At 55.6% G+C, this 13,615-nt stretch overlaps 1 protein-coding gene across 1 annotated transcript in view; it reads left to right on the forward strand.

The window, feature by feature from the left end:
* LOC118632089 (cadherin-23) overlaps nucleotides 1-13,615 on the forward strand; it is a 335,260-nt gene that overhangs the window by 274,573 nt on the left and 47,072 nt on the right. The window contains exons 16-19 of the mRNA XM_036264847.1: nucleotides 3,280-3,517; nucleotides 4,823-4,928; nucleotides 6,942-7,069; nucleotides 10,178-10,250. Coding sequence (XP_036120740.1) covers nucleotides 3,280-3,517; nucleotides 4,823-4,928; nucleotides 6,942-7,069; nucleotides 10,178-10,250 — 545 coding nt within the window. The remainder of the gene's footprint in view (nucleotides 1-3,279; nucleotides 3,518-4,822; nucleotides 4,929-6,941; nucleotides 7,070-10,177; nucleotides 10,251-13,615) is intronic.

The following is a 13,615-nucleotide window of genomic DNA, read 5'->3' on the forward strand; positions in this document are numbered from 1 at the left end:
ACTCTCTGGGGCCTAGTTTCTCTGACCCTCAAAAGGTAGCATTTTGGAGCTTTGAAAGGAGCCCGGAGCTGATGCGAGCACTCAGCAGCAGCCGCGTCTTTGAAGCCCTTCCCACGTGTCAGGCTGTTTGCCAAATGCTTTATATGCATCTGCTGATGCAATTCCCCAAACTAAATGCTGGAGGACGTCCATGCGAGACAGTGTTATCAGATGAGGAAACTGCAGCCCCGAGAGGCTAAGCGCACAGCACGGAGGGCCAGGCCTCGGCGGGGGTCCTCACCACGGATGCACAGGAGCGTGCCTCACCACGTGACCTATGTCTCCCACCATGGTTCTGGGACATCTCTTTCCCTTGTCTACAGTTAAGCTGAGCCCAGGAGAAACGCTCTCCTTTTTAACATGATTGAAAGCTAAGCTGAATTCAGAGGGCAGGTCTGCTTCTAAAACTGAAGTGTCTGGTGCATCTGGAAGCCCAGCAGGACGCGCGCGGTGCTGGCTGTCAGCTTGGATAATGGCCCCGGCTGTCTGTGAATGACCAGGAAGAGACAAGCCATTAGGTGCATTCCTGCCATTCTCTGCCCTCTGAGATGGAGCCTCAAAATGAGGAAGGAACCAGGACAGATGCGCAGGGCACCCTAGTCCCTCAGGGGTTCTGTGTTCACGTGGCCTTGTCCTGGTCATCTTCCTCGTTTCTGCCCATCTTCTGGGCCAGGGGCTTTCCCGGTGGCTGGCAGCCGTGGAACAGGTCAGGGCACACAAATGTCAACTGACAGCTCACGGGAGCACCTGGGGGGACGTTGAGAGGAGGCAGGTAGCGGGATGGTCTCACTGGACCTTGCTCCTCCCCAGGAGATATTTGCCAGGATCAGTCCCTTGAGCAGAGGACAAGGGGTAACTCCTGAGAGAGAACCAAGCACACGGCCCCTTGCTGGATGTTTTGCTGCCTGTTTAAAACATTTTGGTGCAAAATCATCTGGATGGAAGAATTTCTTTTATTACCCAGATACGTGTGTGTGTGTTTTATTGAGATATAATTGACACAAACATTATATTCATTTCAAGTGTACAGCATAATGATCTGGTACTTGTATATATTGTGAAATGATCACCACAATAAGTCTCGTTCACATTTGTGAACATATACAGCTACAATTTATTTTTCTTATGATGAGATCTTTAAAGATCTACTCTCTTAGCAACTTTTAAATACGCAATACAGTGATATTAACTATACTCACCAGGCTGTACATTGTAGGCCCATGACTTATTTATAACTGGAAATCTGTGCCTTTTGACAGTGATCCAGTTTTATTCATTTGCATGTGGCCATCCCAACATCATTTATTAAAGAGACTGTCCTTTCTACATTGTATATTCTTGACTCCTCTGTCGTAAGTTAATAGACCACATACATGTAGATTTATTTCTGAATTCTATTCTGTTCTGTTGATCTACACATCTGTTTTTATGCCAAAACCATACTGTATTGATTACTGTAGCTTTGTAATATAATTTGAACTCAGGAAGCATGATGCCTCCAGTTTCATTGTTCTTTCTCAAGATTGCTTTGGTTATTTTGGATCTTTTGTGGTTCCATACAAATTTTAGGATTATTTGTTTTATTTCTGTGAAATATGCCATTGGAACTTTGATAGGGATCACATTGAATCTGTAGTTTACTTTGGGTAGTATCTTAACCATGTGAATTCTTCCGACCCATAAGCACAAATATCTTTTCATTCTTTGTGTCGTCTTTCGTGTGTTTCATCAGGATCTTATAGTTTAGTGTATAGATCTTTCACTTCCTTGATTAAATTTATTTCTAGGTATCTTTTTATGCTGTTGTAAATTGGATTGTTCTCTTGATTTCTCTTTTTAATAGTTCAGTATTAGTGTATAAAAATGCAAAAGATTTTTATATATTGATTTTGTATCCTGCTACTTTACGGAATTCATTTATTAGTTCTGTTAGTTTTTGGTGGAGTCTTTAGAGTTTTCTATATATAGTATCATGTCCTTTGCAACTAGTGACAATTTCACTTTTCCCTTTCTGATTTGGATGACTTTCTTTTTTCTTGCCTAATTGCTGTGGCTAGGACTTCCAATACTAAGCTGAATAAAAGTGATGAGAGCAGGTAGCTTTGTCTTGTTCCTGAACTTAGAGGAAACACTTTCAGCTCTTCACCGTTGAGTATAATGTTGTTAGTTGTGGGCTTGTCATTTATGACTTTTATTATATTGAGATTCCTTCCTTCTATACCCAATTCATGGAGTTTTTTTTTTTTTTTTTTATCATAAAAGGATGTTGAATTTTATCAAATGCTTTTTCTGCATCTATTGAGATGATCATGATTTTTATCCTTTAATGTTTTATCCTGTTAATGAGTATCACATTGACTTGTGGGTCTGGAAACATTCTTGCATCTCTGAAATAAATCCCACGTGATCATGATGTATGCTCCTTTTAATGTATTGTTGAATTTGGTTTGCTAATATTTTGTTGAGGATTTTTGCATCTATGTTCGTCAAGAATACTGGGCTGCAATTTTTTTTTCTTGGAGTGTCCTTGTCTTGTTTTGGTATCACAGTAATGCTGGCCTCATAAAGTGCGTTTGTAAGTGTTTCCTCCTCTTCTATTTTTGGAAGAGTTTGAGATGGATTGATATTAATTCATCTTTGAGTGTCTGGTAAAATTTACCAGTGAAGCTGTCTGGTCCTGGACTTTGTTTGTTGGGAGGTTGTGACTACTGATTCTATTTCATTAGTAATTATTTGTTCAGATTTTGTTTCTTCTTGATTCAGTCTTGGTAGGTTGTATGTGTCTAGGAATTTATCCATTTCTTCTAGGTTGTCCAATTTGTTGGCATACAATTGTTCATACTAGTCTCTTATGATCCTTTGTATTTGTATGGTATTAGTTACAAGAGTCTCTGACCATTACAGGTCCCCAACATTTCTGTCCAGTAGGCAGAAACTCCTGTTCACAGCAAAGGAAGGTCATTCTTCCTGAGTTCCTCTTCGAGTGAATGACTCAACCTACTCCTGCCCTTCCAGTACCTGACCACTTTGCCTCCCGTGTGGTCCCGATTCCTGCCTTCTACCTCCCATTAGAAACAGATGCTCTTCTTATTTGGGCAAGTGAAAAAGAAGGCAGCTTTCAGACTCCATTTATTTGTGTCTATCACCTTGGGCAAGGACAGGCTGGTAAATGCAGTCCCAACCTGACAAGCTGCTGAACACCAGGGTGTTCTCTCTCTTCCCCCTTCTCGCCTGACATAGGTTCTCTCTGGACAAGGACACGGGACTTATCATGCTGATTGCCAAACTGGACTATGAGCTCATCCAGCGCTTCACCTTGACAGTCATCGCCCGGGATGGGGGCGGTGAGGAGACCACAGGCCGGGTCAGGATCAACGTGTTGGATGTCAATGACAATGTGCCCACCTTCCAGAAGGATGCTTACGTGGGTGCCCTGAGAGAGAACGAGCCTTCTGTCACACAGCTGGTGCGGCTCCGGGTAAGATGCCAGGCTTCTCTGCAGTCTAGCCATCCATCTTACCCTTCTCTGCATCTTCTGCTTGGCTGTTCCCTCGGGAAGCCACTGCAAAAGCTGCTAACCTCCCATCCACCAAGAAGTCTTCCAGACTTGGGGTCACATTCTTGGTCTACGTGAGCCTTTCTCTGAGCATCACCTCAGGTCCTTGGTTATCAGGTTAGTGTCTGTCTCAGCTTAAACTCCAGCTCACCATTCAGCAAAAGGACACCCTCCTCATCTCCCTTGGCAAGTGCTGAGTGGTTCCTTGTGTAAGAACCCCCATCCAAGCCCTTTAGGGGTGCTGTAGCTGACAGGAACCAGGGACCACGGGCACAACCCACCTCGCAGGAAGGAAGAGGCCGGCCCCAGAAGGCACAGCCAATTAGCAGAGTAGTAGACACAGAACTAGAACTCAGGACTCTACCCTCCAAGTGTGCTGCAGCGAGTCCCCACCATGCTCCAGTGACCTCTGACCATGAGACTTTGCAGTGTCCTCACGCCCCTTCCTCCTTCTGCTCACCCGGAGTGACAGGACCCACAGTCTCCATTAGAACTAGTTTCTGAAGCCAGGTGGAGGAGGTGGGCAAGGGGAAGGCAGGACCATGTACCCCAACACTGGCCATGGCTCCGCACAGGACCTGCTCTCTCTCTCCTCCCCCCGGCTCAGCTCCTGTCATACCCAGAGGCCACTCCTTTGGCTCTCTGCAGTCAGACCCCCGGACAGAAGCTGCTTTAGACAGCCACCCCAGAAGACAGTGAGCAAGAAGAAGGATGTGACCCTTCCCAGTGCCTTCTTCCCTCCTTGCACTCATGCAACATGCATTTGTTAGATACCTACCATGCGCCAACTCCATGCTGGACGCTCGGTGTGCAGCTGTGACCGAGAAACGCGGTTCCTGCTCACATGGAGCCAGCGGTCTGAGCGAGGCAGGCAGAACTTGAACAGGAAGTCGGGGGGACTGGTGGGGTGTACAGCACAGGGCCCCAACCCAGTCTAGAGGTCAGGGAAGGCCTCTGTGGGTGGGATGTGCAAGCCGGGACTGCAGGGGCTGGAGATGGGCCTGCCAGGTATGGTGGAGACCCTCTCCATCCCCTTCCCCCAGGCCCCCAGCCTGGCCCCTGGGTTCCCCAACATAAGATGTGTCCGCTGGCAGCCGGACAGTAGCCTCAGCTGAAAGACAAGGAGGGTCTAGATCACCCCAAAAGGGGGCTCTGAGCAGAATCACCCCTTCCCTCCCACCCATGCTCTCCCAGTTCATAAGGCCCTGTCTGTCCCCTTCCTTCCAGGCAACAGATGAAGACTCCCCTCCCAACAACCAGATTACCTATAGCATCGTCAATGCCTCCGCCTTTGGCAGCTACTTCGACATCAGCGTGTACGAGGGCTATGGAGGTGCGTGGGGGCGGGCCCGAGGGCCCAGCCGTGAGGGCTGGCGGGTGGGAGCTACACCGAATACTCCCTCTGTCAGGAGAGGGCCCTCTGTCCCCAGACGCCCGGAGCGCTCGGGAAGTTTCCCCACAGCTCCTGTTGGCCAGAGCAGCACATGGCATGGACTTGGCTCACGCTTCCATGGGATCAAGATCCATGTCTCAGACCAGCCAAGTCTCTCTCTGGGTCTTAGGCCTACGGCCAGCCCAGCGTCTGATGTTCCCACAATCTCAGGGGTCCCTACTTCTTACCAAGGCTGCCTGGGCAGATCTGTGGGGTAGAGACTTGTTAGCCAAGCGTCCCCATCCCTTGGGCTAGCTGTGGCCACCTTCCACCCCGCCCAGGAGAGGCCCCCCGCGTGGCCAGGCGCAGTGCCACACTTTCTGGACCCTGCCGGCTGAGTCCCGCCCCCTAGAGCCCATGAAGGGAATAGCAGCAGCAGCCTCAAGCTCCAGGATCCCAGAGACCCCCTCTTGTCCAGATGAGGCACCGGGGCCCAGAGACAGGGAACGACTTGCTCGAGGTCACACAGCAAAGCTGTCCAGGGAGGCCCGGGTGGTCTGGCTCTTGGTTGCCTCTCCAGCCTTGTCTTCAGCACTTTCCCACCCACCACCCGAATCCAGCATCTCTGAACCCCTCTTCTCCCTCCTTTTCCAGTGGTCACTTCCGTGTCTTGGCAGTCAGTTCCTTTTGCCCTGCCTCCCTGTAGCCCCTGGCTAGCTCCAAGGGCTCCCTTGGACATCCCCTCTCCTGGGACGCTTCCCTGGTGCTTGAAGATGTGTTAGGTGCCCCCAAGGCAGAGGGGACATGTACTGATGGCTGAGTCCCATGCTCACTCCTCCTCGCAGCCCACGGTGTGCCCGAGAAACACAGTTGCTGACGTTACAGTCCGGGTGCTGCAGCCTGATGTTCTGTCACTCTGCTCCACCTCACCGTCCTCTCTGCCGGAAGGACCTCCCTTAGGTTTTATATTACTAAAGCAATCATTTGATTTCTATTTTCCAAATAGAAAGTGGCAATTTAATATTGTTGCAGTGCCTTGGCAGACTACCCGTGCCCCACCCCCAAGCCAGTGTGCCCTCCCATCCAGAGTTGGGAGCCAGGGCTTAGCACTGAAGGGTGCTTGCGGTGAGAGTCCAGGCTGTGCAGGGTGGGGATGTTTGAGGCCACGGCAGCTGTCTTAGCCCCTCCCGACCCTGCCTCTCCACCTCTGCCTTTGGTGTTGGGGTCTTCACCCGCCTGGCAGAGTTCTGCTGAGGGTAAAATCAGCAACACCGCACCCTGAGTGCCCCCAAGGGGGTCTATCCAGTGCCCAGAGCAGCCACTGGACAGGCACGAAGAGCCTACAAGGTAAAGGGAGGAGTTGGGGAGAGGAGAACTGGGGAGAAAGGCAATGCGAGGAACAGGCAAGGCCAGAGGAGGCCGAGGAGAGAGCTGCCACCTGTACCCCACCGTCTGCCCTGGCAGCCCCGACACTGGGCAGTAAATGGGCAAGCTGTTTATCTGGAGGGTATCAGGCGCAGTAACAGGGACAGACTTAGAGAGCCTGGGGCATGACCCTGTCCTCCAGATGAGCGCCAGCTGAGTGGGTGAGACAGACAGACAGACAAGTAGGAGTAACACCTGGGCTGTGGATCCAGACAAGCCTGGGCTCAGATTCTGGCTCTGTTAAGTGCTTCAGTGTGTCTTTGGGCCATTACTGAACTGCTCTGAGCCTGGGTTTCTTCACCTGTCAAGTTAGGCTTACGTTACCACCAGAGTAGGTACCAGCTGGTGGACCCAGACGGGGCTGCACGTCTGAGGCAGCCAGTGAACCCAAGCCAAGACCTTTGGGCTCAGAGTTCAGAGGCAGGAGGGGGGACAAGGCAGAGCTGACCCCGTCATGCTAGCTGTCCCCTCTGCCCCAAGGGAGCACTGGCTGGATGGGCATCTAAGTCTGCTTACAGCGGCCCTGGGGCCCTGTTTCTGCCATTTCAGTGATCAGTGTGAGCCGCCCCCTGGATTACGAACTGATACCCAATGGACTGATCTATCTGACGGTCATGGCCAAGGACGCTGGCAACCCCCCTCTGAACAGCACTGTCCCTGTCACCATCGAAGTGTTTGTGAGTACACCCAGGGGTGCTGGCCTTGCCCTTCCGGGGTAAGGGGTGGTGAGTGCTTCCCATGGTGCCAGGGGCCCTGCCCGAACGAACCCTGTGTCCCCAGATCCTTGACGGTCCCCCAGCTCAGGGGCTTACCTAGCAGACTGTCCCAAAGCCTGTCCTAGCAAACCCAGCCAGCCTGGCCAGGGAGGGCCAGAGCCCGGGAATGCCCTGACCGCCTGCTCCAAGTTCACTCAAGGGCCTCCGGACCCCCTCTTGGGGGCACAGGAGCTGGGGTTCATTCATTTATAGCTACATCCTGTGAAGTTCAAGGTAATTCCTGGAAGGCCATCTTCTCTCCTCTCTCTCTATTTCCCTCTTTCTTTTTCACTTCCTTTTTCCACTCCTCTGACGCTCTAAAGGGGCCTGAAACCAAACCACAGCTTGTCTGACATGAATATCACGCACACCTTAGTGCTTTTCGCGTCTGAAATGATCAGCCTCTGAATTTATCTCCACACTGGTTCGTTGGCCCGGTGCAGCTCCCCCAGCGACCCCGGGGATGAGATGGTGGTGACAACAGGCTTTTCCCCCGGAGACCCTCCAACTCTGCACACGCAGAAGCCTCCCCCCCCCTCGCCCCACCTCATGGGGGCTGCTGCCTGCAGGAGAGGGCGGACACGTGTGGAGGGAAGAGTCAGCACATTACCGATTCCAGGAGAATTAGATCAGACTGGCAGGTTAAGAGATACACTGTGATTTGACATGCTCAGGAAAACATCTCGCCCGGAGCAGGCTTGTTGGATGACCTTCGTGTCCCAGCTGGCTTTGCCAACAGCCCCTGAGCTGCCCTACACGTAGCTTTAACAAGCCTCGTCCTCGAAACCGGAGGCCAAGGCTCCAGGGCCAGCTCCTGGGTGGGAAGGTCCGTCTGGCGGGGGTGCCACTCGCTTGGAATAAGACGGACTGGCAGTGACGGAAAAGTCGAGAGTGGGCACATGGAGCAGGATTCGGGGTGGCATGGGCAGGAGAGGCAGTGCAGAGCCCGGTGCAGCAGAGGGAAGGGCAGAGTCTGGGCACGTCAGGCTTCGGGGGTGGCAGGGGGACGGGAGGAGGAGGTCCCCAGAAGCCTGAGCACCTACCTGCCTTGAGCCTGCAGCCTCCCATGTGAAACACCCAGGGTACACCAGCGACCCAGAATGCACTCCCTGCCAGCCATAACCATGCCCTGGTATTCTTTTCATAAATTTATTTTTCAATTACAGTCAACATACAATATTATATAAGTTTCAGGTATACAACACAGTGATTAAGACATTTATGTAACTTGTGAAGTAATCACCCCAACACGTCTAGTACCCACCTGACACCAGACATAGTTATTACAGTGTTATTGACTAGATCCCCCCAAAGCCGTCATGGGGGTCGAAGGGGCTCCCCACTCTCCTTCCGGGTCAGAGACAGGGCCACCTGGCTGTGGGTGAACATCCTCGGTGGATGGTGTAGTCACTCGTGTCTAAGGACCACACTTGAAAAGGTCACCGCCTCCGGGTTGATTTTGCACGTGGGTGGCTTGTAAGTAGCTGTCACTTGTCTAAGCTGCCTGCTCTCTCCCCAAGCAGTCGGTGGCAGCGCTGCCTGCCAGGGTGGAAGTGGGGAGAGGCAGACAGGGTCTGGAAGAAGGGGAGCTGGTGAGAGCGGCCAGGTGATTCCTTTTCATCCACTGCTTGTTGGTTTTTAATAAAGAAGTCAAACTCGGTTTGTAGATTTCCCATTAGGGGACAATAAGCTTTTGTAGAGGGAGCCGCTGAATTAGAACTAATAGCGAACGCAGCGCCAGGATCCGGGGAAATATCACCGCTAATAAGTTTCTGCCTCACGCTCTGTCACTGACATTCTCGGCGCCGTTCCGTGCAGCCAAGCAGAAGGCTTAAATAGACACACACATGGGGCCCGCGCGCCGCGCCAGGGGACCCGGCGTGCTTGGGGCCTGGGTGTCTGGCAGGTCCTTCCACAGCCGGTTCCTGAGCTGGGGACAGGGACAGGTCAGCATCAGCCAGGGTGCAGTCCAGAGCCAGGGGCCAGGTTGGGAAAGAAGGGCATTCCTTTCTGGGCACCCACAGTCCCTGGTGGGATTCTCTGAAGCCCCAAGGGGTGCACAGCCAGATATCCTGCCTCCCTCGCTTTCGGGCTGGTTCAGCGGAACTGATTCCAGGAAAGGGGTTTGCTGGGGAGCCTTCCTCTTAGCTCCAGGGTCTGGGGTGAATGAGCCCCAGGAGCTGGCGTTCGTGTGGGGCTCGTGGGGGAGTTGAGAAGGCTCGAGTCGGGGGGCCAGGAGGGGCACAGGGACTAATGCTTACTGAGTGACTGCAGAAGGCCGCGGTGAGGCTGTCGGATGGGGCAGGAACGTCCCTCCTGACAGTGAGGAAGATGGCGTCAGCGCTGCAGGAGACAAAGGCTGCAGAGGGCCCCCCAGCCCAGCCCCACTGTCCCGCTCACCTGGCCACGGGGAGGCTGGGCAGAGGAGGGACTGCTTCCCACCTGGAGGTGCTGGGTTCCGGGCTGGGGTTGGCCGGCGGGGGAGGAGCCGAGTCCCTGGGTACGTGCGGCGGGGCCTGAACTCAGGCCTGCAAACCACCTGCCCCCGCCTGGTACTTCAGTATCTTCTGGGTTGGGCTACTCCTTTCTCCTTTCCTTTCCTGGAGGGTTTCTAGAACCTTCCACCATCATCGTGGCAGAGTTGAGAAAGAAGGTCCCAGGGGGCATTCCGTCGTGGGGCTGATGAGCCAAAAGCGGGAGAACGAGAGTGAGCTTGGAGTTTGGCTGGAGGGTCGATGGGAGAGCCAGGGGATCTGGGGTTGTAGGCAGTTCCCACTGCTGCCCTTGTCCATCTCCCCAGGCCGCACCGTCCCTGCTGACCCATCGGTCTCCCCAAGGCCTGTCGCACCTCCTTGAACTGTAGCTCAGCCAGAGGGCACCTGGCCCCCAGGCGACACCCCGCCTGGCTCTGGTTAAACTTCGGGGCCAGAGTGCCTCAGTGTCAGCCATTCTCAGCCTCCGCGAGGCCAGCACAGGATGCTGGCGGCCCCGCTGCCCGCTGCTCCTGCAACCTGTCTGTCTGCCTTCCAGGATGAGAATGACAACCCTCCCACGTTCAGCAAGCCTGCCTACTTCATCTCTGTGGTGGAGAACATCATGGCAGGTAGGCCCGGGCAGGGAGGGCGTGACGGAGGGAACCAGCAGGCTCGGCCCGGGTGTGCAGACCTGACCTTGCACGCACGTTTGGGAAGACCGTGGCCCTCCCTGTCTGTCTCTCACGACCAGTGAGCGAGCCTTTGGAGGTGTTCTCTGCCAGCCCGCAGCTGCTTACGGAGCACCATGTGCAGCCGGTCTGCTAGGCACTTGGTCTCTGCTGTCCTGCAGCTACAGTCCAGCAGGGAAGACAGTAACGGCTGATATTAATTCAACAACCTTGATTAAACAAGAGGGTGCAGAGAGTTCTGAGATTAAGATGCTGTGAACCAAGTCCCATGGGTCATGATGGCGGAAGGGGTGGCCTTGGAGGGTGGCGTGTGTTCCAATGAGAGTCTCATCCCTCAGTCATGTCTCAGGTGCCAGGGCTCAGCTTGCAGACCCAGGGCCATAAGCTCCACACTCAGGACCCAGGAGACCGGTTCTGTACTCTGGGGCAGCTTCACTGTTATACCCAGAGGGGATGAATGTCAGGAATCGCTGTAGCAGCAGGAGGAGTCAGGGGCAGCTGGAGGAGTCAGGAGCAGCTGGAGGAGTCAGGAGCAGCTGGAGGAGTCAGGAGCAGCTGGAGGAGTCAGGGGCAGCTGGAGGAGTCAGGAGCAGCTGGAGGAGTCGGGAGCAGCTGGAGGAGTCAGGGGCAGCTGGAGGAGTCAGGAGCAGCTGGAGGAGTCAGGAGCAGCTGGAGGAGTCAGGAGCAGCTGGAGGAGTCGGGACAGCTGGAGGAGTCAGGAGCAGCTGGAGGAGTCAGGAGCAGCTGGAGGAGTCGGGACAGCTGGAGGAGTCAGGGGCAGCTGGAGGAGTCAGGAGCAGCTGGAGGAGTCAGGGACAGCTGGAGGAGTCAGGCTCAGCTGGAGGAGTCAGGGACAGCTGGAGGAGTCAGGAGCAGCTGGAGGAGTCGGGACAGCTGGAGGAGTCAGGGACAGCTGGAGGAGTCAGGAGCAGCTGGAGGAGTCGGGACAGCTGGAGGAGTCAGGGGCAGCTGGAGGAGTCAGGGGCAGCTGGAGGAGTCGGGACAGCTGGAGGAGTCAGGAGCAGCTGGAGGAGTCAGGAGCAGCTGGAGGAGTCAGGGGCAGCTGGAGGAGTCAGGGGCAGCTGGAGGAGTCAGGGACAGCTGGAGGAGTCAGGACAGCTGGAGGAGTCAGGGGCAGCTGGAGGAGTCAGGAGCAGCTGGAGGAGTCAGGAGCAGCTGGAGGAGTCAGGAGCAGCTGGAGGAGTCAGGGGCAGCTGGAGGAGTCGGGACAGCTGGAGGAGTCAGGGACAGCTGGAGGAGTCAGGACAGCTGGAGGAGTCAGGGGCAGCTGGAGGAGTCAGGGACAGCTGGAGGAGTCAGGACAGCTGGAGGAGTCAGGGGCAGCTGGAGGAGTCAGGGACAGCTGGAGGAGTCAGGACAGCTGGAGGAGTCAGGGGCAGCTGGAGGAGTCAGGGATAGCTGGAGGAGTCAGGGGCAGCTGGAGGAGTCAGGGGCAGCTGGAGGAGTCAGGGACAGCTGGAGGAGTCAGGGGCAGCTGGAGGAGTCAGGGGCAGCTGGAGGAGTCAGGGGCAGCTGGAGGAGTCAGGGACAGCTGGAGGAGTCAGGGGCAGCTGGAGGAGTCAGGGACAGCTGGAGGAGTCAGGGACAGCTGGAGGAGTCAGGGACAGCTGGAGGAGTCAGGGACAGCTGGAGGAGTCAGGGACAGCTGGAGGAGTCAGGGGCAGCTGGAGGAGTCAGGGACAGCTGGAGGAGTCAGGGACAGCTGGAGGAGTCAGGCTCAGCTGGAGGAGTCAGGGACAGCTGGAGGAGTCAGGCTCAGCTGGAGGAATCAGGAGCAGCTGGAGGAGTCAGGGGCAGCTGGAGGAGTCAGGAGCAGCTGGAGGAGTCAGGGGCAGCTGGAGGAGTCAGGAGCAGCTGGAGGAGTCAGGCTCAGCTGGAGGAATTGGGGACAACTGGAGGAGTCAGGAGCAGCTGGAGGAGTCAGGGAGCAGCTGGAGGAGTCGGGACAGCTGGAGGAGTCGGGAGCAGCTGGAGGAGTCGGGACAGCTGGAGGAGTCAGGGGCAGCTGGAGGAGTCGGGAGCAGCTGGAGGAGTCGGGAGCAGCTGGAGGAGTCAGGAGCAGCTGGAGGAGTCGGGAGCAGCTGGAGGAGTCAGGGGCAGCTGGAGGAGTCGGGACAGCTGGAGGAGTCAGGAGCAGCTGGAGGAGTCGGGACAGCTGGAGGAGTCAGGAGCAGCTGGAGGAGTCAGGAGCAGCTGGAGGAGTCGGGAGCAGCTGGAGGAGTCGGGAGCAGCTGGAGGAGTCGGGAGCAGCTGGAGGAGTCAGGGGCAGCTGGAGGAGTCGGGACAGCTGGAGGAGTCAGGGGCAGCTGGAGGAGTCAGGGGCAGCTGGAGGAGTCAGGGACAGCTGGAGGAGTCAGGGACAGCTGGAGGAGTCAGGAGCAGCTGGAGGAGTCAGGAGCAGCTGGAGGAGTCAGGGACAGCTGGAGGAGTCAGGAGCAGCTGGAGGAGTCAGGAGCAGCTGGAGGAGTCAGGGGCAGCTGGAGGAGTCAGGGACAGCTGGAGGAGTCAGGACAGCTGGAGGAGTCGGGACAGCTGGAGGAGTCGGAGCAGCTGGAGGAGTCGGGAGCAGCTGGAGGAGTCGGGAGCAGCTGGAGGAGTCAGGGGCAGCTGGTGGAGTCAGGGACAGCTGGAGGAGTCAGGAGCAGCTGGAGGAGTCAGGGGCAGCTGGAGGAGTCAGGGACAGCTGGAGGAGTCAGGACAGCTGGAGGAGTCGGGACAGCTGGAGGAGTCAGGGGCAGCTGGAGGAGTCAGGGGCAGCTGGTGGAGTCAGGGACAGCTGGAGGAGTCAGGGACAGCTGGAGGAGTCAGGAGCAGCTGGAGGAGTCGGGACAGCTGGAGGAGTCGGGAGCAGCTGGAGGAGTCAGGGACAGCTGGAGGAGTCAGGGACAGCTGGAGGAGTCGGGACAGCTGGAGGAGTCAGGAGCAGCTGGAGGAGTCAGGAGCAGCTGGAGGAGTCGGGACAGCTGGAGGAGTCGGGAGCAGCTGGAGGAGTCAGGGAGAGCTGGAGGAGTCAGGGACAGCTGGAGGAGTCGGGACAGCTGGAGGAGTCAGGGACAGCTGGAGGAGTCGGGACAGCTGGAGGAGTCAGGCTCAGCTGGAGTCAGGGGTGACTGTCCTTGGCACCACAGAGCCTTCTACAGAGAGCCTCCTGGTACCTCCCTGGTGTCTGATGACTTGCTAGGTGGGTGCCAGACTGTACCCAGCCCACCTAGCCCTGGAGAAGGTCACTGCTCAAGTGGCCCCTGCATTTCTACCATCCCCAGAGACTCTGCCAAGGAGATGCC

This window comes from Molossus molossus, unplaced genomic scaffold, assembly GCF_014108415.1.
Source record: "Molossus molossus isolate mMolMol1 unplaced genomic scaffold, mMolMol1.p scaffold_m16_p_17, whole genome shotgun sequence".
Taxonomy (NCBI): Eukaryota; Metazoa; Chordata; class Mammalia; order Chiroptera; family Molossidae; genus Molossus; species Molossus molossus.